General features: G+C 39.3%; 1 protein-coding gene across 5 annotated transcripts in view; it reads right to left on the reverse strand.

The window, feature by feature from the left end:
* Positions 1–25786, reverse strand: part of KIF24 (kinesin family member 24) — a 76284-nt gene that overhangs the window by 36292 nt on the left and 14206 nt on the right. For 3 of the 5 annotated variants that reach the window (XM_045469555.1, XM_045469553.1, XM_045469554.1), the window contains 3 exons: positions 12724–13372; positions 6482–6671; positions 1378–1475 (listed from right to left, as the gene is read on the reverse strand). In XM_045469555.1, the coding sequence (XP_045325511.1) occupies positions 1378–1475; positions 6482–6671; positions 12724–13372 (937 nt within the window). The remainder of the gene's footprint in view (positions 1–1377; positions 1476–6481; positions 6672–12723; positions 13373–25786) is intronic. The other 2 variants (XM_045469556.1, XM_045469557.1) reach the window with 1 other exon arrangement.

A 25786-nucleotide genomic window follows, 5' to 3' on the forward strand; every position in this document is an offset into this window, starting at 1 on the left:
CGCACCAGGCTCTGTGCTGACAGCTTGGAGCCTGTAGCCCGCTTTGTATCCTGTGTCTCCCTCTCTCTCTGCCCCTCCCCTGCTTGAGCTCTGTCTCTCAAAAATGAATAATTGTTTAAAAGAAAAAAAAAGTCAAAATACTCTGGGGCACCTGGGTGGCTCAGTCAGTTAAGTGTTTGACTCTTGATTTTAGTTCAGGTCATGATCTCATTGTTTATGAGTTGAAGTCCCACATTGGGCTCCATGCTGGCAGTGTGGAGCCTACTTAAAGTTATCTCTCTCCCACTCTCTCTGCCCTTCCCCAGCTTGTGTGCACTTTCTCTCTCTCAAAAAAAAAAAAAAAAAAAAAAAAGAAGTCAACTCATTTAAAAAATAAATAAATAGGGGTGCCTGGGTGGCTCAGTCAGGTGTCCAACTTCAGCTCAGGTCATGATCTCACAGTTGGTGGGTTCGAGCCCTGCATGGGGCTCTGTGCTGACAGCTCAGAGCCTGGAGCCTGCTTCAGGTTCTGTGCCTCCCCCTCTCTCTGCCCTTCCCCCACTCGCACTCTGTCTCTTGAAAATAAATAAATGTTAAAAAAATTTTTTTAAATAAATAAACAAGGGGCGCCTGGGTGGCGCAGTCGGTTAAGCGTCCGACTTCAGCCAGGTCACGATCTCGCAGTCCGTGAGTTCGAGCCCTGCGTCGGGCTCTGGGCTGATGGCTCAGAGCCTGGAGCCTGTTTCCGATTCTGTGTCTCCCTCTCTCTCTCTGCCCCTCCCCCGTTCATGCTCTGTCTCTCTCTGTCCCAAAAATAAATAAACGTTGAAAAAAAAAAATTTAAAAAAAAAAAAAAAAAAAAAAAAATAAACAAAATTAAAAAGTCAAAATACTCTGGTATCAGTGATTATAGCAGACCATTTGGCACTTTCTATCAATACATGCCTATATTTTGAACATACAACAGGGCTCCCTAATGCCTTTTCTATCCCATTTATATGTTTATTTAAAGTGTGATTATTTCAAAATTTAAAAAAATACATCTATAAAGAACAGATGACCGTCACTTACCTATCCCACTCCAATGAAAAAGGTAACTGAACTATATATCCAGAATACATAATTCCTGTTATCAAAAGTTCAAACTATAACCACTTAAACCTTTTTATTCTGAGGACTTTGATGAAATTATATTGCCAACAACATTTTTCCTGAAAATTTCTAAATGCTTGGTAACTCCTATAGAGATAAGGCACTCTTTAACAGAGTCTAAATTCACCAGATTAAGACACAAATTCATGTTTAATTAAAAAACTGAAAAATGTAAGTGATGTTTATAAAGAAATATGATTATGAAGAAGAGAAAATATGAAGAGAAGCAAATAATTACTATCATACCCATTGAAAATATGCTGAATGAGTGGGTGAGTAGTCTTCATGTATACATCCCGGTTGGTGCATGCTTCACCAAAGACTTCATCAAAATAAAAAACATGCTGAAAAAGAAATGTGATTTTTATAGAGACATTTCCTGGATTTTCTTCACCACTATTCTTGTTAACACATAAGAAAGGTGCGAATATGTTTTTAACTACTGACTATGACAAATTTAGAGATAAATGAGCAATCAATAACTGTCAAATGACAGGGCCTTCTTTTACTTGAGATCTCTGTAGACATATTCTTATAATGTAAAAACTAAGGCACATAATTTTTGTTCTCTCTTAAGTGAAGTAAACTGATGAGTACAAGAGTAAGCCAATCCTCCTTAGGTCCAGGAGAACTCAATTCTATGGGGATTATCCTCACAGCCTAGGTAGGGCCAGCATATTTGAAATTTAGGGAAATTCTAGAGGAAGGTTTCCATTTCATAGGTTACACAGCTGAGCTTTTAATTCCAAAAACATGTATTGCTCAGCTGGTAACATGTGTACCTGTAGTAGGCACTTCAAAGGGCCCAAAGATATTGACATTACCCTACCATTACCCCACTCGACCACCTAAAGGTGTGAATCCAGACAGTATACCCATGACTCTAAGCTAGAAAAAAATGTGAGAGATAAAGTACATGTAGAATTCAAAAGAAAAACATATTCCTTCTAATTAGAAAAGAGATTATGAAAAATACTGTACAGATAAAGGGCCATGGGGGAAGAAGAGGAATTTGAGAGGTATAGATGGAGGCAGGGAAGAGAGTCCAGGCACAAAGAAAACATGAGCAAATAGTCAAAGCAGGAAAACACAAGGAACATTTTAGGGAACAGGGAAGATTCAATGTTGAAATACAGGATTTTGTAGGTAGAAAGGTGAAATAGGCAGCTAGAATAATGAGTTAGGACTACGGTGTATGAGTATTGGGACACTAGCCTTAAGGTCAGAATGTTCATATATAATTTAGCAAATAGTGGGAAGACAAAAAACTTTGCAAAGGGAAGGGATGATCCGAGCCATTTTACTGGAAGACTAATCTTACTGCACACTGTGAATGGACTAAGAACAGGGACACTATTAATCTAGTGGTGAGGTAAGAAGGGTCTAAATTAGATGATGACAATGAAAATAAAGAGGAGATGGACGCATGAGAAATTTGGCAACTAATGGCCTGGATTGGTGGGAAGAAAAAGTAGTCCAAGATGATTCCCAAATGAATAACCATGATAATTTGGAAAAGGATAGATAACCCTATTAAAAGGGGTCTGGAAAGCATTTAATTCAGCAGCCATAATCACTTGCAAAATTTAGAGGCTTATTATGTTGGTAGCCCAGCTATCTCTGAGTAAAAGTCCTAATTTCAAGCTTGACTGTAGTGTAATAATGGCAGTCCATACACAACAAGGGGGACATGAGGCCCTATCTTCTGCTACCTCTTGGGCCTGCTCTAAATATCCAGTTAAGGAAAAATTGCATGGGAAAACCCAGCAAAGTAAATTGGGGCAATTTATTATAGGTCACTCTACCCACATTTGATTCTGTTTCGTGTGCCATTACATTAGAATAGAAATTTGTTAGGGCACCTGAGCAGAAATTGGGGCCACTAAGATGAATTTATCAGTTGGAAAATATCTCCAAAAGTTAGGAGGTGAGAAAATAAGGAATCTGTGCAGCATGATAAAGAAATCTGTGAACTTTTAGTGGCATAAAATGTGATTAAAAAAATTTTTTTTTTTGGTTTTATTTATTTTTGAAAGAAAGAGAGAGAGAAAGAGCAAGTGAGCATGGGAGGGACAGAGAGAGACACACACACAGAATCCGAAGGCAGGCTCTAGGCTCTGAGCTGTCAGCACAGAGCCCGACGCAGGGCTGAAACCCACGAACTGCGAGATCATGACCCGAGCCGAAGTCAGACGTTTAACTGACTGAGCCACCCAGGTGCCCCAAAATATGTGATGTTTTTAAGAATAAAATGTTTCTAACTGTTGAATCTGGGTGATAGGTACATAGGGGTTCTTTATATTTTTTTAATAAACTTGAAAATGGCGATAATAAAAAGTAAAATATATTTCTAAAATATATTTTTTGGTGTTTCTCAGGAAAATAAGAAAAAAGTGAAAACAAGTAAACGTGGGAGTTTTAAAAAATTTTCTTTTACTTCATTGAATATATGGCTATTCTTCATCTCCTTCTATGAGTGCTTGTGAATAACTTCAGCTCCTGAGTAAACACCTTAGAAAACACTTATTGATTAAAGGGATTAGTATCTTTCCTTCCAAGAGGATTTAGGTATTGATTTTTCCAGTACTTCTGTAAGTATCCTTAATGAAAGATATATGAACATGCAAGATTATTCTAATTGACATGTTACATATGTTATATATGTTAATTATAATGCTATTATATAAATATAAATGCTAGCACAATATATAAATATATATATAATCCATAATATCCTTTGCATCACAGATACTTTCATTTGATCACACTTTATCAATTAGGTTGGATTAATACTCACTTTAGCCTTGGTATGATCAGAGTTCCACAATTTATTTTTTAAATAAAATTTTTTCAGATTATAAAAGTAACATGTATATTTATAGAATTTCTCTGGAAAGATAGAACAGGTAATAGTGGTTGCCTTCAAGGAGGAAATGGGATTAGCAGGATACTTCACTGCATACCTTTTTGTATGTTTTGATTTTGAAATAGGTGACTATCTTACTCAAAAGTTTTTACTTTTTATATAAAAGTAACATGCTGATTATAGAAAAATTTTAAAACATGGAAAACAACAGAGAAGAAAATCAAATTGCCTATACATCTTACTACACAGAGAGAGCCACTATTGACTTTTTGATATATTTCAGTACCATCTTTTTTCTATATACGTTTATTTAAGAAATTGGAATGAAACATATACACACTTGTTTCCTTGTCCTTTCACACATTATGTTGATATAAAATTTAATGGTAAGACAGCACACTACATGTATATGATCATATATACTAAGTAACAAAAGAAGATTTGAAAGGATAGGACATTTAATTAAATGGATACATAAACCTATTGTCTGAATTCCTAAGTAAGCTTAAAAATAAAACCCAAAGAATCTAGGATCAATATTTATTTGCCATGTTTGCTACGAACCTCCCTATACTTCTTTCCACTGAAGAAAAGAAAAGGGGGTAAAAGCCCTCCCAACACTTGTATTATAGCATTGATAGGTAAGGATTTTGACCTATGAGAGCAAAGGTCCAAAGTTCAAACTGCAGAGTAAGTGCTATGAAAATTATGGGTATTCAATAAGTATTGACTAATGGTAATGACAAAGAAGGAAGGTTATTGTGTTTGGGGATAATGGAAAAATACAAAAGATAAGCTGATGCTTCTTTGAGGGAATTACCGTGACAAAAGCATCATTAACGATGTCTTGGGTAGATGGTGACTGGACAGGGCTATTACTACAGTTACAAGTAGGTATGGAACTAGATAACCTCATAACTAATTGGCATTTAGACCGTCTTCAAAATAAATATCTCCCATCTAGACCTAATAGATTGTGCATTGATCAGCAGTCAATAAGGCTGTTAAAGTGATTGGGTTGGTTATACAGTGACCTAATAATTTAGTGCCCAGACAAAGAGTCAGTGGATTACTTTGAACGTTGCTGTGAAACTCAATTTTGATAGCCAAAGAAAAAGATGAACAATGCATGTGTAAAAGAGGGGGAAAGTGTTAATTTGACTTCAGTGTTAACGTATTTATTCCAGGAGGGTAAAATCTCAGGTGACTAAAGTGAAATGCTAGCACAACAGATTACTCACCACTTTTTTCTCTCTACCAGTCACTGGGTTTTGAGGCAAGAGAAAGAGAGAGAGAAAGAAGAATGAATATAACGTGCATGTTTAGGGAGGCAGATTCAGAGAAAGAGAGACCCAAATTCTCAAATCTTAACATCCGGTAGATTATCCTCTGTTTTATTTACGATTGCTTCATCATTTTAAGAGTACCAAATTATGGTGTCTCCCATCTATGGGCTTGCTGCTTCCATAGGAGACTGGAGAATTACTACAAGGGTATCTATCTACTTTAAGTAAGTTCCCTTCAATACCAAGCCTTTGTCCTTGGACTCTTTGTAATCTTTCTGGCAGGGAGTGAATATTTTTTGTGTCTAAATTACCAGTGTTTTATGTAAATCCTTGTAAGTTACATGTAAAAATCATATCCCTGGATTACATTTACTCACACTATAATCTAACCTTCACCAAGTGGCCTGCTCAAGAGTCCAGTTTCCATCAAATTAAATCTAAGCCCAAAGACAGTTGAGAATTGAAATAAGCAGCTGAGTGGCAATCTGGAACCTTGTTGCTCAAAAACATATCCTCCATCATTAAACTCCAGACACACTCAGCAGAATAAATTCAACACTGTGAGACACAGGCAAGACTTGAGACTAACTATGCAATCATCTCAGAGTCACCCTGGGGCACACCTCAGTGACCTGTCCTATCTACCACCAATTCATTACATTCTTTTTATCCCCTTGGGCCCCACTTTTTGCCAAACAGGTATAATTACATTCACGTAAAATGTGTTAAGCGAATGTATGATGCAACTCTATTGCCCTAGAGTGCAGAAATTATGTTATTGTTTCCCCCACTGCACTATCTATATATTTTTTTAATGAAGGCCCAGGATATTAATGATTTACATCAAGAATGAATGTGGGGTGCCTGTATGGCTCAGTCAGTTAAGCGTCCGACTCTTGACTTCGGCTCAGGTCATGGTCTCGCGGTTTGTGAGTTTGAACCCCGCATCAGGCTCTGCGTGGAAAATGCGGAGCCTGCTTGGGATTCTCTCTCTCTTCCTCTCTCTGCCCCTTCCCCGCTCTCTTTCTCAAAATAAATAAATAAACTTAAAAAATAAAAAAAAAAAAAAAAAAAAAAAGAATGCCAATACCCAAAGCTAAAACAGGATTTTAGAATTCGTGTGTTGCTATTCAAAGAAAAGCAACAAACTGACACACTTGATAACATTAGTTCCAAACACAAAAGGAAAGCATCATACCTGCAGAATATATTGTGTGAGGTCAACTGCTTCTTTCTTCTCATGAACAAGTAGAGTTTCTTTGTCTTCTACAGTAATAATATTAATTTCTCCACGACGTACCTCCCTCATGCCCAAAGGGCGTTTTCGAACACAAACTCTGATTTTCTCCATCTCAGTCCAAGGATTCTCTTTCTCTGAGGTGTTCTGTCTGATATATATTTGTAAGTGGGCTTTAAGTTTTAGTAATAGGATGACTACTTAAGAGGTCAAAGTATGAGCACATTTTGTTATTTTGTATATACATTATGCCTAATATATATACACACACCTTATACATATATATTATATATAAAAAACTTCCTCAGTGTCAACACTTTATTTTTTTAAATTTTTTTGTGTTTATTTATTTTTGAGAGAGACAAAGCGTGAGCGGGAGAGGGGCAGAGAGAGAGGGAGGCGCAGAATCTGAAGTAGGCTCCAGGCTCTGAGCTGTCAGCACAGAGCCTGACGTGGGGATCAAACTCACAGACAGCAAGAACATGACCTGAGCCCAAGTAGGACGTTTAACCTACTGAGCCCCCCAGGCGCCCTGTCACTCTAATATGTAACATCACACGGGGTGCCTGGGTGGCTTAGTGGGTTAAGCAGCCAACTCTTGGTTTCAGTTCAGGTCATGATATCATTTGTGACTTGGAGCCCGCATCGGTCTGTACTCACAGCGTGGAGCCTGTTTCAGATCCTCTGTCTCCCTCTCTCTGGTCCTCCCCCCACCCCGCCAAATAAATAAATGTTAAAAATACATGTAATTTTATACATACTATGTGTACAGAAAGTTCTTTTAATAACTAAATCCTCCTGATTATTTCTATCTCTATCCCTACTCCACCCCATCCTTTATCCTGCCGAAAACAACCAACCAACCCCCAAACCTTAAGAACTGCTTTAGCTTTAAGACTGTGTGTCTGACTTCCAGATGTGGTCTTCCAAAAACTTCTAATGATTTTTTTTCCTTTTCTTTTTTTTTTTTAATCATACCTGGGTTTACTAAATACCTTGAATTAGGTGGTAGGTTTCAATGTACCTTTCCTCTGTTCTTCCCAGGTATATTCTGTACCTCCCTTTGTCTTGCTCTTCCTCTTTTTGTCACCTGATGTGTGTTTGTTAGAACACAATCCTCTATTTTTTTCTTCCCAGGACAATTTTATGACTGGTGCTGCCCACCACTATCACCCTTCTATTCAGACACATTTCTTTTCTGGCTCTGGCTTCAGTGAACTTATCAACCTTAACAGCTAGAATATTTGATGAAATACTCCTTGAGCTAGGGATACAAAATTCATCATTTTACTTGCTGAGCCTAATGGGGGTATATATGCATATCTCTAAGAACTGACCATTTACCTGTATAGAAATTCCTCTTAACCTAAGTAACAAGAAAATAAAATTCTTGAAAGCAGTTTACAGGATCAATGCCTTTGGTCTATATACTTTAGAATGTCTTGGCAAGACAAATTATTCCCTTCCTTTATACTTTAGAATTTAATTAATAGCTCCTAAAAACCCTTTTATAATTGATTTTACACAGGATATTTCACTATATAACTGTTTCATATCAATTTCAATTTTCTGAGCCCTCCAACTGGCTGGAAAATTATTTTTTGTCAGGATCTAAAATTAATAAAAAGGAGCAAATAAAATTTCTAATATTGTGCATAAAAGATAACTCCAAGCTTTTAAAGCATGCTTTGTTTTTTAACCAACATAGAGCAAATTTTTTTAAATGTACCATTTTGGGGCACCTGGAGCATTTGGGTGGCTCAGTCAATTGAGCAGCTGACTCTTGGTTTCTGCTCAGGTCATGATCTCACAGTTCATGGGTTTGAGCCCTGCATCAGGCTCTGAGCTGACAGCACTGAGCTTGCTTGGGATTCTCTCTCTCCCTCTCTCTGCCCCTCTGCTGCTTGTGCTCTCTCAAAATAAATAAATAAACTTAAAATAAAATAGAATAAAACAAAAATGTACCATTTTGAGGTTAAGTGTGGCAAAATCCTGACAACTAAAAGTGGATGATGGGCATACGGGGGATTCACTGTTCTATTCTCCCTTCTGCATATGCTCAATTTTTTTTTAACAAGAAAAACAAAATTTTAATGCATTATTTTTTAACAAGGGCCTGTGTCAAAATCTCTAGTTGTTGGGGGATATTAATAACTTAATCATATAAAGTTAATCAAGGGGAACAGAAAATGTCTTTTTAAAAATTGACTAGGGACTGACAGTGCCTGGGTGGCTGTCAGTTGCACGCCTGACTTTGGCTCAGGTCGTGATCTCGCAGTTCATGAGTTTGAGCCCTGCGTCGGGCTCTGAGCTGTCAGAGCCTGGAGCCTGTTTCAGGTTCTGTGTCTCCCTCCCTCTCTGCCCCTGCCCTGCTCATTCTCTGTCTCTGTCTATCAAAAATAAATAAAACATTTAAAATTTTTTTAAAAATTGATTAGGGACTCTAGATGGGTCATGTGGTCAAAAACTAGTTTTCAAGTTCAAGGGGCAAAAAGGAATGACTGCTCTTCTCCTAAAATGCTCTGTTTGTTTTTTAAATTTTTTTTAATGTTTATTTTTGAGAGAGAGACAGAGCATGAGTGGGGGAGGAGCAGAGAGGGAGACACAGAATCCAAAGCAGGCTCCAGGCTCTGAGCTGTCAGCACAGAGCCCAACGTAAGTCTTGAACCCACGAACCGTGAGATCATGACCTGAGCCGAAGTCAGATGCTCAACCGACTGAGCCACCCAGGCACCCCTGTTTTTTTAATTTTTATAATGTTTATTCTTTTTTAAGGGAGAGAGAGACAGAGCTCAAGCAGGGAGGGGCAGAGAGAGAGGGAGACAAAGAATTTGAAGCAGACTCCAGGCTCTGAGCTGTCAGCACGAAGTCCAATGCTGGGCTCAAACTCATGAACTATGAGATCATGACCTGAGCCAAAGATGGATGCTCAACCAATTGAGCCACCCAGGTGCCCCTAAAAGGCTCTGTTTTTTTAATGCCCAGTGTTCCCTAGAAGAAATAAGCTGTATCTATCTGACATGAAAAGAGTTCAGACAGCTGGAGTTAGGTCTATTTAAAATCTTAAATAAGTCAGGGCAACTAGTTTTCTAAATGCATTAAACTTTTTTTTTTTTTTTTTTAATTTTTTTTTTTTTCAACGTTTATTTATTTTTGGGACAGAGAGAGACAGAGCATGAACGGGGGAGGGGCAGAGAGAGAGGGAGACACAGAATCGGAAACAGGCTCCAGGCTCTGAGCCATCAGCCCAGAGCCTGACGCGGGGCTCGAACTCACGGAGTGCGAGATCGTGACCTGGCTGAAGTCGGACGCTTAACCGACTGCGCCACCCAGGCGCCCCTAAATGCATTAAACTTTTATTAAAATTCTGAGACCAGGGGGGCCTGGGTGGTTCAGCTGGTTTAGCATCTGACTCTTGATCTTGGCTCAGATCATGATCTCATGGTTCGTGAGTTTGACCCCTGCATCAGGCTCTGTGCTAACAGCACAGGGCCTGCTTAGGATTCTCTCTCTCCCTTTTTCTCTCTGTCCCTCCTCTGAGTACACACACATACACTCTCTCTCAACATAAATAAATAAGCTTAAAAAAAAACCTGAGACCAGTAATGTATTCTGAGCTTACTTGATTTGAGGCACCTGAAGAGAATGCTCTTTGGACAAGATGACGTCCTAACAGCAAGCCTTAAGTTCATAAGGGAGTTTCTCAGAGTTCTGAAACCCTGACCCCTACTTAGAAACATTTGGGTGAAAAGACAGTATGAGGATTACTGGGTAAAATGTACTTTTTAAAATCTCTACTTCTCTAATAAAGAGTAGGAAGAGTGATAAAATATAAAATAATGATATATAAAAAGTAAGAAAGCTCAATGGAATAGGTTTTGCTCTGGGTCTGTCATGTATAAACCTCTATAAGAGCACTTATCTCACCGTATGGTTGTTTATATTCCTACTCACCCTGCACCCTAAGAAACTAAGAGCCTCCATATATCCTAATTATCTTTATATCGAGAATCAGGCCTGGAAGAGATGTACTTAATATGAGCCAACTAAATGAAAGAGCCTATTTAAACTAAAATATTCATTTTATCCAAATAAATAATGCAAAGCAGTGTCTTTATTTATAAATAATTCCAACTTAGATCTTTATGTATTGTTCAAAAAAAGACTAACATTCAAGAAAATATCTTTCACCTCAGAGCTAACCAATAGGACAGTAATAATCCTGGCTTTGATAGTCATGAACAGTCTAGTTCTCTAACAATTAAAAGAAAAGAGGGACACCTGGGTGGCTCAGTTGGTTAAGTGTGGACTCTTGATTTCAGCTCCGGTCATGATCTCATGGTTTGTGAAATCGAGCCCACACTGGGCTCCATGATGAGTGTGGAGCCTGCGTGGGATATTCATTTTCTCTCTCTCTCTCTCTCTCTCTCTCCCCCCACCCCCCCCACTCTCTGCCCCACCCCGGCTTGCACGTGCACACATGTGCACAAGCTCTGTCTCTCAAAATAAACCTTAAAAAAAGTTAAAGAGTGCTATATGTTAGTCTGTGCTCTGCTAAACCAAATAAAGTTTTCAGAAACACTATAAAATTCATTATGTATTTCAAATTACTAAAAGTACTTTTACCTGTAAAATTGGGACTTCTATTTTCCTTTGGAATAAAAGAACTGGTTGCTTATGAGATTCTCTGAAAGCTTAGCCAATATAAGGCCAGATCTAAATGTATACCTTCTTTTAAGGTATGAATAATAGCTTGAAGGAAGGAAGGAAGAGAAAAAAAGAGAGAAAGAAAAGAAAAGAAAAGAAAAGAAAAGAAAAGAAAAAAGAAAGAAAGAAAGAAAGAAAGAAAGAAAGAAAGAAAGAAAGAAAGAAAATGTGGCTTAAGAATGTATTTTGTTGGGGGCACCTGGGTGGCTCAGTCAGTTGGGCGTCCAATTTTGGCTCAGGTCATGATGTCACCATTGCATGGGTTTGAGCCCCATGTTGGGATCTGTGCTGACAGCTCAGAGCCTGGAGCCTGCTTCAGATTCTGTGTTTCCCTGTCTCTCTGCTCCTCCACCACTCTCACTGTGACTCTCTCCAAAAAATAAATAAACATTAAAAAAAAAAAAAAAAAAAAAAGAATGTATTTTGTTTCTCTATAACTCCCCATGTGCAACTTTTACAATAACAAAACAACCAAGACATGTTATTTTTTTTTCTTTTTTTTTTTTTTTTTTTAAATTTTTTTTTTCAACGTTTATTTATTTTTGGGACAGAGAGAGACAGAGCATGAACGGGGGAGGGGCAGAGAGAGAGGGAGACACAGAATCGGAAACAGGCTCCAGGCTCTGAGCCATCAGCCCAGAGCCCGACGCGGGGCTCGAACTCACGGACTGCGAGATCGTGACCTGGCTGAAGTCGGACGCTTAACCGACTGCGCCACCCAGGCGCCCCAAGACATGTTATTTTTAAAAGAACATGTTTTCTATCATACCAATGCTGGTATTAGGGATTAGTCAATATTTTAGCTATTAGGGACATTTCAACATTTAACTTAAAGCACTAGGTGAAAATAACTTATTGTCACCTTGACTCTCAAAGTCGCAAGTGCATCAAAAGTGTCTTACTCTTTTGTAATTACCAAAATCATGTTCTTCCAGGGCTGGAACTGAAGAAAGCACTCAAAATCAGGACCCTATTTCAACGTGTGTAGGTAAGCTAACTGCACCCAAGATCTACTTAATCCAACTACATGCTCTTTGTTTTTAACTAAGCTTTATGTCTCCTGGTTGAAGTGAATTTGATAGCCTTAAAAAAAAAAAAAATCCTGTGGAATACACAGACACACACACACACACACACACACACACACACACACACACACTCTTTCCATTACAGAATGCCAGTTAACTATTTTACCTTCAAAGATGCACTAGATGTATCATGTTACAGTATAATAAACAATAGAAATAGGTTTGCTATGGAATAATAGCAGATCCTGGCAAGTAGCAGCTTGAACATACATGAACAATATCATTTTTCTCCCATCTGGAAAGTCCCAATTCCTCATGAACTTTCCCCCATCAAACTACTTCTATTGTTGCTGCACAAGTTGTTCACTATAACTTTCTATATCTAAGAAGCTGTTGCTCTCAGTCATGGAGAGGCTTGCCCTTGCCTCTGTCTCCCCCACACCCCCAAAAAAGATAATAAATTATTACCTGATACAGGACTGAGGGATTCCATAGTTATACTCTGAAACATGAGGGACTCTTTCAATAACGGGAATATCATAATCCCCCAGTATTGGAGAAAAGTGATTTGATGAAAAGAGTGAAGTGTTAGTTTCTGTTTGTACATAGGAACCAGCAGCTGTGGCATTCCGAATTCTTGTTTTTGTATGGTGTTGGGAATCAGCCGGCAGCATGCGTTGGAGCACTTTTAGGTAACTAGACTTCTGTTTGTTTACAGAAGAATCTGATAACCTGCACATTTCAAGCCCGTTGTTGCTGGTAGTTCTGTCTTTGTTGTCAGCAGGAGAATCAAAATGCAGTTGTCTGCGAGGGCCAGATCTGGATTCCTGAGGCTTAATGTACAGGCTGTTTGTCTGAAGAGGATGCTCTGGGCTACTGACTGCTTTATCTTCTTCCTGCATAATCTTAATGATTTTGATAAGTTGGAAGAGACGTTTGCGGTCATTCATGTCATGGACTCCCAATTTGGAATAGTCCTTCATTGTAACCTTGGCTAATTCATCTATTTTTTGAAGACCAAGGGCAGTAAAATGAGGATAATACTGTGCAAGTTCAGCTTCACAAAGACATTCATACAACCAAGATGTCATTTTTTGTGAATGAGTTTCTATAACTTCTGAATAGGAAAAGAAAAAAGCCATTCACTTGAAATATTCCTTTAAAAATGAAAATCACAAAACAAACATGCAGAAAATCCATTCTAACATACCAAGTTTTCAATATACATTTTCTTCTGAAATAATTAAACAGCACAGTGCACAAGCAAAGATGCTTATGATGCATTTGTAGTAACAGATGTAATTTATCAAATGGAACTTTAATTGTGTATATACATAGGTACATGCCCACACACACACAAGTCACTTACTTTTTTCTAGGGAGTTCCTTCCAATCTTGCAATGTCTACTTAACACATGTCACAAACTACTGAAACATTGTTCCCAACCACTGATTGTAGCAAGACTAATTTTAGATGTTCAAGTTAATGTCAAAGCATGTTGCACAACTGTTTCCTATGATTAATGAACAAAGGCTAAGAAGTCCTTCAGAATGGAAAGCAGAATTAAATAGCAAACCACAGAGGATTATAAACTAACATAACTCAGAGGAAATCACATTTGTATCTGCTGGGTACTGGTAAAAGCTAGTTGAATAAAGAGGTAAAAACATCAATTCAGAATCTAATTCAGGGTCTCAGATCATTCTAAAAGGTAAGTAAAGGTAGGTGGTTGTAGATGTCAACTTGTGCAGAATACAAATAAAGTAATTTACCTGAGATTTAAAAAATTGGTCAAGATCTTATAGGGGCATCTGGCTGGCTCAGTTGGTAGAGCACATGACTCTTGACCTTGGGGTTGTGGGTTCGTGCCCCATGCTGTGTGTAGATATTATTTTAAAAAACAGTAATTACCAAAAAAAAAAAAAAAAAAATCAAGTGCTTTAAAAAAATGATTTTATATGGTTGCTGGGGCACCTGGCTGACTCAGTAGGAAGAACATGTGACTCATAATCTCAGGGTTGTGAGTTCATGCCCCACGTGGGTATAGCAATTATTTTTTTTTTTTTCAACGTTTATTTTTGGGACAGAGAGAGACAGAGCATGAACAGGGGAGGGGCAGAGAGAGAGGGAGACACAGAATCGGAAACAGGCTCCAGGCTCTGAGCCATCAGCCCAGAGCCCGACGCGGGGCTCGAACTCACGGACCGCGAGATCGTGACCTGGCTGAAGTCGGACGCTTAACCGACTGCGCCACCCAGGCGCCCCGGGTATAGCAATTATTAAAATAAACTTTAAAAAAGGTTTTATATGGTAGAACATTAAAATGCTTAAAAACTTTTAACAGTGAGGTATTTAATACTAACAAATAATGTGTTAATAACACATAATCCTGGTTTATTACTAAAATCAGGATCCTGAGGAATTCTCCACACCACTGTTAGAGAAACAGAGCTCAGGGCCAGGTAATAAAGGTGATTAAAGTACAGTGTATAATTAACTTTGGAGGAAATGCTACTTAGGCTACAGAAAAGGCCAAAGAAGCCTAAGTAATATATCCTAAACTCATCCTGACCTTTTCCATCTGTGGTAGATTTGGGGGAGTCAGGGAAGGCCACAAATTCTTTGCAGGTCCTTTCACATCAAGAGGCAGTGTCTTTTTCCTCCCATTGCATCTAGGTTAGCCTTGTGACTTGTTTTGCCTGACAGAATGTGGTAGGGGTGACACTGTGTGACTTCCATACCTAGGCCTCAAGAACCCTTGCAGCTTCTGTTCTCTTGCAACTCTCTGCGGACAGGTGAAGTCCAGCCAATAGTCATCATCAAAGTCAGACATGTGAGAGAAGCCATCTTAGACTATTCTGCCCCAGTGGCACCACGAAATGACTGCAGCCACACGAGTGACTGGCCCAGTGAGACCAGAATTACCTAACTAAGCCTAGTCCAAACAGAGGGCTCAAAGAACCGTGGGCAAATAGTTGTTTCAAATCATTTAATTTTGGGGTAGTTTACTGCACAGCAGTAGATAACTGTAACAATGTTTCTATGCCTTTTTACATGTTGTATCTTTGCTTGAAATGTTCCCAACCCCCCTGCCTAAAATGAGTTATGCACATCCTTTCAAAATAGCTCAATAGCTCTCTGCCCCACCCTCCCATGATGCCTTCTTTCATTTCTCATCCTCTTCTACCATTTTACCACCAAGTACAATATGCGGTAGCCAAATCAGGCTACCAATCCCTTTACAACTGTTTCTTCTAGCTGGAATATCTGTCTTTCCCAAGAGAAATTCTATTTATATTTTTCTTCTGTGACATATGCCCTAGGCAAGGGATAACTGGTATTTCCTCTGTACTTCAGTAATAATAATAATAATAATAATAATAATAGCAACTAATATTTTTGAGCATTTATTATGTACCAGGCACTGTTCTAAATACCATTTGTTAACCTTTAATCTTATGAAGTAGATACATGTGTGACCTTCGGCAAGTTATTTATTTAACATCTATGAAACTCATTTTTCTCAACTGTTAATTTTTTTTTAAGTTTATGTATTTGAGAGAGAGAGAAGCACATGCGTGAGTGGCGGAGGGGCAGTGAGAGAGAGAATCCCCAGCAGGCTCCACACTGTCAGTGCAGAGTCCAATGTGGGGCTTGAACTCACGACCCGTGAAATCATGACCTGAGCCGAAATCAAGAGTCCGATGCTTAACTGACTGAGCCACCCAGGTGCCCCATCTCAACTGTTAAATAGGAATGTAATAGCCCCTACAGTTCCTAGGATTAGGATTCAATGAGAAAATACTTGGGGCACCTGTGGCTCAGTCAATTGAGTGACCAACTCTTGATTTCTGTTCAGGTCGTGATCCCAGGGTCAAGGGATCAAGTCCCACATCGAGCTCTGTGCTGAGTGTGGAGCCTGCTTAAGATTCTTTCTCTCTCCCCGTCTCCTGCTCGCATGTGAACATACACTTTGAAAATGAATGAATGCGGGGCGCCTGGGTGGCGCAGTCGGTTGAGCGTCCGACTTCAGCCAGGTCACGATCTCGCGGTCCGTGAGTTCGAGCCCCGCGTCGGGCTCTGGGCTGATGGCTCGGAGCCTGGAGCCTGTTTCCGATTCTGTGTCTCCCTCTCTCTCTGCCCCTCCCCCGTTCATACTGTCTCTCTCTGTCCCAAAAATGAATAAACGTTGAAAAAAAAATTAAAAAAAAAAGAAAATGAATGAATGAATGAATGAATAAGAAAATACTTGTAAAACTCTCAGCATAATGCCTCGTACATACTCAGTGCCCAGTAAGTATTGGTAGTTATTACTACTGTGATTTATTTCTATACTACTAACTTCACTTAGCACAGATGCTAGAACAAAATAAGCCTTCAATGTTTTGTTGTATTTTAAATTACTTCTAAGCAGTTACATTTCCTACTTGGCTCAGCCTAACCCAGAGCAACAGCTTAAGTGCTATGCAGTCTTCAATTTCCACAGGTTGTACAAAATCATATATTTCACATACTCATTTCCTTGGTGACATACCAAACTCTGATAACCATGACTTCTACTGCATCCCTTAATCCGTACCTGAAATACTAACATATTCCTCTTACAATGCTTGCATATCCCATAATACCATGGGAGGGGAAGATGCTGGAGATAGTAGTAATCTGAACATGCAGATTAAAGCAGCCACTGGCATGCTTCTGTATTAACTGGCAGTGTGCTGCCTTTCTGAGCCCCACAGTTAGCCTACATTCTTTTATTTTTTGTGTTTTCTTTTTGAAAAGGAAAAAGGTGTTTTCATTAAAGCACAGGGATGGGACCCATGAGCAGAAAGAGCTGCTCTTTTGTTTTAAAATTAGATATGCTTTTTTGTACCACATTCCATTTTACAAAGGTCCAACCTCCTCTTCCTTCTGGGGTAAACATCAGAATCACCCTAGGAACTTAAAAATATAAAGATAACTGAACCCCATCCCAGATACATAGAAAAATTAAACAAAAACAAAAACAAAAAAAACAAACCTCCCAGGCATTGAGGGGGACAAACCTAACAACACTGACAAAGTCCCCCAGGTGGCTATGGTTTTAGTCCACTGATCTATATTTATCAAAATTACAAACGCAAACACACTGACCCAGCAATTCTACTTTTAGGAACCTATCTTACAGATATTGTGTAGAAGTACAAAGTGACATAGGTACAAAGTTATTCATCACAGCACTTTATATAATAACAAAGAATCAGTATAGGAACTGGTTAATAACAACCCATTAAATGGGATACTGTGAAGCAATTACAGAGCGAAAGTAAACTCTCAATTTATTAGTTACATGTTTATTTAAACATTATTTAAGAGAGAGAGAGAGCGAGCAAGCACTCAAGCAGGGGGTAAGGCAGAGAGAGAGGAGAAAGAGAATCCTAAGAAGGCTCTGTGCTGTCAGCTCAGAGCCTGATGCAGGGCTTGATCTCACGAGATGAACAACTGAACTGTGAGATCATGACCTGAGCCAAATTCAAAAGCTGTTATGTAATAGTCTCCTTCTAACACTAGCCCTCTACCAACTAGTTCCCCTCCCCCAAGGAGGACTATTATATACCAATAAATGCTGGTATCTGTTACCTTTTCTATTGTTATTTCTATTTCATTGCTGTCTCCATCACCCAGAGCAGGACCTCTAGAACAGCTGTTTTTAAAATTTTGAAACTATGCCACTATATCTTCTTTAAAAAATATATTTCTAAATCCATCTACCTTCCTCCCTCCCAGCCTTCTCAAATTGACCTGATACAACTACTTGTTACTATTTTGGTGTTTTTCTCCCTGGCCTTTTTTTTTTTTAATTCATTTTTTAAACATTGTATATAACATTGTACTCATAACTATATTATAATCCACTTTTTAAATCTATTTACATAAGCATTTTCATATGCTGTTTGTTATAGCCATTAAAAAAATTCACACAATTATAAATAATGTTTGCTGAATACATGAATTACCCCAGGGAGATAAGATTTCTCTCTCCAAACTCCTATAGTGTTTTGACTGTAAAACTGATAGGGCACTTATTACAGACTCATATATTTTTTAAATTTATTGCCAGCCTTGTTCCAGAGATGACGTAAGGTGGCTCTGCCTTATACTATAATGTGAATTCTTCAAGAGAAAAGCAGTATGATCTGCTCAGTCTAGCATTTGAGCTAGAAAGGTGCGTAACCAGTATTTGTTGAACGAACACAATCTGCTTAGACAGGACAAAGAACAAAAAGTTTCACCATTTCTATTTTTTAACCAAGGCAACTAAAGGATTACAAGATTGCCTGGGGGCACCTGGGCGGCTCAGTCAGTTAAGCATATGACTTCAGGTCCTGATCTCAGTTTGTGGGTTGGACCCTGCTGACAGTGCGGAGCCTGGAGCCTGCTTCAGATTCTGTCTCCTTTCTCTCTGTCCCTCCCCCACTCAAGCTCTCTCTCCCTCTCTCTCAAAAATAAATAAAACATTAAAAAAAAAAAAGAATGTATGAAACTTATGTCGTTGGAGACATTTTCTCTGTTTCCTAACTCTACAAGTCCCATCACCCAAAGTAATGGAGACAACCTCAGAGTCCTTAAAAACTAGAAAAGCCTGATACAATATATTTACCAACGTCACCTCTGCACTTAATATAGTTCAAAAAAAATTTGTATGTAATAAGGCTAATCACATTTTTTCAGCAGATAGTGCACAGTCATACTACTTTGATGATCTGATTAAACTAAAATTTATTGAGTTATATTTTAAAATGTATTGAGTTATATTTTATGCAAAGAATTATGCCTAAGTCCTTTACACAAACTATTCTATTCATCTGGCTAAATCTGAATTCCATTTAAAAATTAAAAAAAATTAGGGCACCTGGGTGGCTCAGTCGGTTGGGCGTCCGACTTCAGCTCAGGTCATGATCTCATGATCTGTGAGTTCGAGCCCCGCGGCAGGCTCTGTGCTGACAGGTGGGAGCCTGGAGCCTGCTTCAGATTCTGTGTCTCCCTCTCTCTCTGTCCCTGCCCCCCTCTGTCTCTGTCAAAAATAAAATAAACATTTAAAAAAAATTTTTTTTAATTTAATTTTTATATTTATTTGTTTTGGGGAGAGCACAAGCGGGGAAGGGGCAGACAGAGGGGGACAGAGGGTCTGAAGTGGGCTCTGCACTGACAGGCTGACAGCAACGAGCCCAATGTGGGGCTCAAACTCACAAACTGTGAGATCATGACCTGAGCCAAGGTCAGATGCTCAACCAGCTAAGGCCACCCAGGCGCCCCAATGTTTATTTATTTTTGAGAGAGAGACAGAGTCAGAAGGGGGGAGGGGCAGAGAGAAAGGGAGACACAGAATCTGAAATGGGCTCCAGGCTCTGAGCCGTCAGCACAGAGCTGGATATGAGGCTTGAAATCACAAGCCATGAGATCATGACCTGAGCCAAGTCAGACACTTAACCAACTAAGCCACCCAGGTGCCACCAGAATTTCATTTTTAAAAACCTGTTGGAGGGGTGCCTGGGTGGCTCAGTTGGTTAAGCATATAACTCTTAATTTCAGATCAGGTCATGATCTCATAGTTCAGGAGATGGAGCCCTGTGTTTGATTCTGTGCTGACAGCACGGAGCCTGCTTGGGATCCTCTCTCTCTGCCCCTCCCCTGCTCACATGCTCGCTTGCTCTCAAAATAAATAAAACATTTTAAAAAACATCTTGGAGTGAACCCCTAAAATAATGTTTATTGGTTGTCATTTTATTTTTAAGTTTATTTATTTTGAGAGAGAGAGAGAGAGAGAGCGCGCGCTGGGGAGAGGCAGAAAGAGAGGGAGAGAGAGAATCCCAAGCAGGCTCTGCACTGTCAGCACAGACCCTGATGTAGGGCTCGATCCCAAACTGTGAGATCATGACCTGAGCCAAGATCAAGAGCTGGACACTTACCCAACTGAGCCACCCAGGCATCCCGGTTGTCATCTTAAATTGACAATACTAATGCAAACATAAATTACTCTTAAAATCATGTTTTATTCAAATTGTATTATTGGGTTTATCTTTCAGTGGTTAAATAAGATGAGAGCAAAGGATCATTTTAAAAGTACGTTCCTCAGCACCTGATTAGATAATTAGGGAGAACAAAAAAGTCCAACACTGGTGGTCTGTTAACAAGATAACCTGGGGGGGCGCCTGGGTGGCGCAGTCGGTTAAGCGTCCGACTTCAGCCAGGTCACTATCTCGCAGTCCGTGAGTTCGAGCCCCGTGTCGGGCTCTGGGCTGATGGCTCAGAGCCTGGAGCCTGCTTCTGATTCTGTGTCTCCCTCTCTCTCTGCCCCTCCCCCGTTCATGCTCTGTCTCTCTCTGTCCCCAAAAAAATAAATAAACGTTGAAAAAAACAAAAAAAACAAAAAAACAAGATAACCTGGGTTGTAAGTTGTAGTAGTTTCCCAGACAAAGGCTGTAACCTACGAGTAGCAATAGGTCTCCCTTAGAAGGGGTGGAGGGTGGGGGGAAGAAACTACACTAAACTAATTTTTCTACAAATTTATTTAAGTACGTTGGGATTCAAGCTGCCAAAATATCACTGTAATGAACTTTATTTTTCTGTACCCCAGGATTTTTGCTCTAGATTTCTTTAGGCAGGCTTACCAGGATAATGACCCTTCTCTTTACACCCATCCATAAATGCATGTTTTTACTTTTATTTGATATTTTCTGTGTAGTTATTTTATTGTAGAACATCCCTTCATCCTTCTTAGAAATGTTAGCTATAATAAAATAGTGACATGCCCACTTTGTCAGTGGATTTAGAAGGAACTAATACTAAAGCACTGGTATAACACATCATGGACATCCCATAAACATGGATCTTAAAACTACTACCACCACCACCAAACATATTTTTATTCTGTAGGGAGAAAACTGAACAGAGAGCAAAACATTCACATTGTTTCTTCTTTTCTATTTTAAGATGTCAAATAAGACTTTTATTTTAAACGGGCCAGTAGACCATCAAAGAGTTTGTTTAGTAGTAAATAATATAGCAGAAAATAACTGGATTAGGTATCAAAAAAATCCAGGATCCAGTCAAGCTCTGCCAAGAATCAGACGCGACATGTGATTAAATTATTTAATGTCTCTGGGCCTCAGCTTCTTCAACTAAAATAATTGGTATTGACAGGTATTGACAGTACAATTAGATATATTAAATACTCTCTACGTGTATTGATTGTATAGCAGGCAGATTCTGTAAAGCACCTACTAACTGCTTGGCAAATTTCAAGCACAGTAATCTACCCACAGCATTTTAAAATATTACGAAAAATTCCTAATATCCCAAAAGTGAATAGAATTGTACCATAAACCCTCACATTAACTACCCCTAGATTCTTCAATTATCAAAATTTGCCATACTTGCTTCTTCTATTCTTTATTTCCTTTGCTAAAATATCTTAAAAATTTTATTTTAGTTTTTTTAGTGTGTATTTGTTTTTGAGAGAGAGACACAGTGTGGGTGGGGGAGGTATAGAAAGAGAGGGAGACACAGAATCTGAAGCAGGCTCCAGGCTCTGAGCTGTCAGCACAGAGCCCGAGATGGGGCTTGAACTCACAGACTGTGAGATAATGACCTGAGCTGAAGTCAGATGCTTAACCCACTGAGCCACCCAGGTGCCCCTCCCAAATTTTTTTAATGTTTATTTTTGAGAGAGAGAGAGAGAGAGAGAGAGAGAGAGCGAGCAGGGGAGGGGCAGACAGAGAGACACAGAACCCGAAGCAGGCTCCAGGCACGGAGCTGTCAGCACAGAGTCCAATGAACGGCTAGAACTCACAAACCACAAGATCATGACCTAAGCTTAACCGACTGAGCCACTCAGGTGCCCCCCACTGTGGTTTTGATTTACATTTTCCTGATGATGAGTGATGCTAAGCATCTTTTCATGTACCTGTTGGCCATCTGTAGGTCTTTGGAAAAATGGCTATTCAGATCCTCTGCTTATTTTTGTTTTCAGATTATTTGCTTTGCTATTGAGTTATAGGGTTTTTTTTTTTTTTATATATATTCTAGGTATTAACCCTTTATCAGATATACGATTTACAAATATTTTCTCCCATTCAGTAGGCTGCCTTTTCATTTTATTGATGGTTTCTTCTGACATATAGAAGCTTTTTAGTGTGATGCAGTTCTGCTTTATTTTTGCTTTTGTTGCCTTTGCTTTTGGTGTCAAATCCAAAAAATCATTGCCAGAACTGGTGTCAAAGAGCTTACCACTTACGTTTTCTCCTAGAAGTTTTATGGTTTCAGCTCTTACTTTCAGACTTTAATCCATTTTGAGTTAATTTTTGTGTATTTGCATGTTGCTGTCCAGTTTTCCCAACAATAAAGTATTTAAACATATATTTTTAAAAATATCTTTTTACAAAAATATTTTTGTTTAACTCAGAATCCAAACAAAGTGCACACATTTGGTTGTCATGTCTCTTAAATCTTTTTTCTTGCAGAGCAATACCCCATCATTTCTTTTTTCCCTTTCTACTCCAATGACTTCTTGCAGAAACCAAGTATGTTCCAAGTATGTGACATCCTTATACTAAAAAATAATAATAAAAAAAAAATAATCACTCATTATTCATCTGAAATTCAAATTTAACTAGGTGTCCTGTTGTGTTTTGGCCTAATCTCATAACCCAATATTAGAATCAAGTTCTACGTTTTGGGCAAAAATACTTCATAGGTGTTACTATGCACTTTAAAATACATCATATTAGGGGGCGTCTGGGTGGCTCAGTTGGTTGAGCGTCTGACTTTGGCTCAGGTCATGATCTCACAGTTCATGGGTTCCAGCCCTGCATCAGGCTCTGTGCTCACCACTTGCTCAGAGCCTGGAGCCTGCTTTGGATTCTGTCTTCTTCTCTCTCTGCCCCTCCCCCGCTCACGCTTTGTCTCACTCTGTTTCTCAAAAATAAATAAATGTAAAAAAAAAAAAATTAAAAAAAAATGATATCAGAATATATGCAAATGTCTGCTAGATTTGCAGGCTGATTCCTTCATTGTAAAGTTTTCTCATCAGCCAATCAATCCAATAGTTTCATCCAATGATTGCTACCTGCCTCAATTATTTCATTAGGGGTTGCAAAATGGTAATTTTCAGAATATATCATTGTTGGTGGAATTTTCTTGTAAAGAACAACTTTCAGTTAACAACTAGGGCTATTTGATCATCCAGAGTAAAGTTTGTACATGAAGGCAGCAATAAAGGTATTCTTTCCTTTTAATTTCCAATTTTCAGAGTAAGAAGTAATGCCCTATTTTATTTTGTTTTTAATGTCTATTTTATTTTGAGAAAAAGAGGGATAGAGAGTGAGCAGGGGAGGGGCAGAGATAGAGGGAAAGAGAATCCTAAGCAGGCTCCGCAGTGTCAGCATGGAGCCTCATGCAGGGCTCCAACCCATGAACCATAAAATTATGACCTAAGCCTAAACCAACAGTCGGACACTTAACCTAGGCACACCTGCCCTAGTTGTTTTGGATGGTATCTAATGAGTTCCTTTAGGATTTGGGTTTTGCCTTGTTTTTGGGTGGGGGGTGCTTTTTAAAAATTCACTATTAACTCATGTTTTGGTTTTTTAAATATATATTCTGTGTTTCAATTAATGTCTGACTGTTTCATCTTGTATTATTTTCTGACCAAAACCTAAAATCAGCTTTCCTCCAAGAAACACGTCTCAGGGGCGCCTGGGTGGCGCAGTCGGTTAAGCGTCCGACTTCAGCCAGGTCACGATCTCGCGGTCCGTGAGTTCGAGCCCCGCGTCAGGCTCTGGGCTGATGGCTCAGAGCCTGGAGCCTGTTTCCGATTCTGTGTCTCCGTCTCTCTCTGCCCCTCCCCCGTTCATGCTCTGTCTCTCTCTGTCCCAAAAATAAATAAACGTTGAAAAAAAAAAAAAAAAAAAGAAACACGTCTCAGAAGTAGCTGCCCATTGTCCCATGTCCAGCTAAAGATTATGCGTTTCCAGCAAGTCTTAAGCACAGAGGGCCTGAGCATTAGGGAAAGGAGATCAGGAATAGCTGTATACAGCCACAACTAATCCAGAATGGTCGCTACTTACTTCATGTTTGAGTTACTGAGTATTTTCCCTAGGTTAATTTTCAACTTCAATGTCAACTCCTAACAATTGGTTTTGGCTTTTGGAAGTATTTATTAAGAAGGATTTTGAGCATGGGGGCGCCTGGGTGGCGCAGTCGGTTAAGCGTCCGACTTCAGCCAGGTCACGATCTCGCGGTCCGTGAGTTCGAGCCCCGCGTCGGGCTCTGGGCTGATGGCTCAGAGCCTGGAGCCTGTTTCAGATTCTGTGTCTCCCTCTCTCTCTGCCCCTCCCCCGCTCATACTCTGTCTCTCTCTGTCCCAAAAATAAATAAACGTTGAAAAAAAAAACACTTAAGAAGGATTTTGAGCAGGGATACCTGGGGGGCTCAGTTGGTTAAGTTTCCGTTTTCAGCTCAAGTTATGATCTCACGGTTTGTGAGTTTGAGCCCCGCATGGGGCTCTCTGTCAGCACAGAGCCTGTTTTAGATCTTCTGTCTCCCTTTCTCTCTCTCTCTCTGCTCCTACCCTACTCTCTCAAAAATAAACATTTAAAAACAAACAAAAACAATACAAAAAAGACAGATTTTGAGCATTTAAAACCATTAATAGAATACAGGATGAAAATTGGGGTAGGGGATGGTGTCAAGTCATTTCCATGACTTCTTTCCATGTTTCTTGTGCTCCAAATATATTGGAGTTAAGAATTTACCACTGACACATTTGTCACACTGTGACTATAAGGATGTAAATAAAGATGACAGGATATAATAACCATGAAGCAGTAAAACAATCAAATGGAATATAAGATCAAAATCTGGGTAAATTAAGCATTTCAATATTTTTTTTTTTTTATAATTTTTAAATTTTTTTTTTTTCAACGTTTTTTATTTATTTTTGGGACAGAGAGAGACAGAGCATGAACGGGGGAGGGGCAGAGAGAGAGGGAGACACAGAATCGGAAACAGGCTCCAGGCTCTGAGCCATCAGCCCAGAGCCCGACGCGGGGCTCGAACTCACGGACCGCGAGATCGTGACCTGGCTGAAGTCGGACGCTTAACCGACTGCGCCACCCAGGCGCCCCAAGCATTTCAATATTTTAAGAAATTTGTCTAGGGTGTCTGGGTGGCTCAGTTGGTTAAGGGTCCAGCTCTTGATTTTGGCTCAGGTCATGATCTTGTGGTTCATGAGTTCGAGCCCCATATTGGCCTCCATGCTAAGCAGGTGCAAAGCCTGCTTAGGATTCTGTCTCCCCCTCTCTCTGCCCCTCCCCTGCTTACTCTCTTCCAAAATAAATAAAAGTAAACTTAAAAAAAAAAAAGAATGCAGAACATTTTTATTACTCTCAAAAGACTCCTCATGTCTCTTTGCATTCCTTCCTTTTCTCTGCCCCTGGCCCCAGGCAACCACTGATCTGCTGTCATTATATATTAGTTTGTATTTTCTGA

This window comes from Leopardus geoffroyi, chromosome D4 (assembly GCF_018350155.1).
Source record: "Leopardus geoffroyi isolate Oge1 chromosome D4, O.geoffroyi_Oge1_pat1.0, whole genome shotgun sequence".
Classification (NCBI taxonomy): domain Eukaryota; kingdom Metazoa; phylum Chordata; class Mammalia; order Carnivora; family Felidae; genus Leopardus; species Leopardus geoffroyi.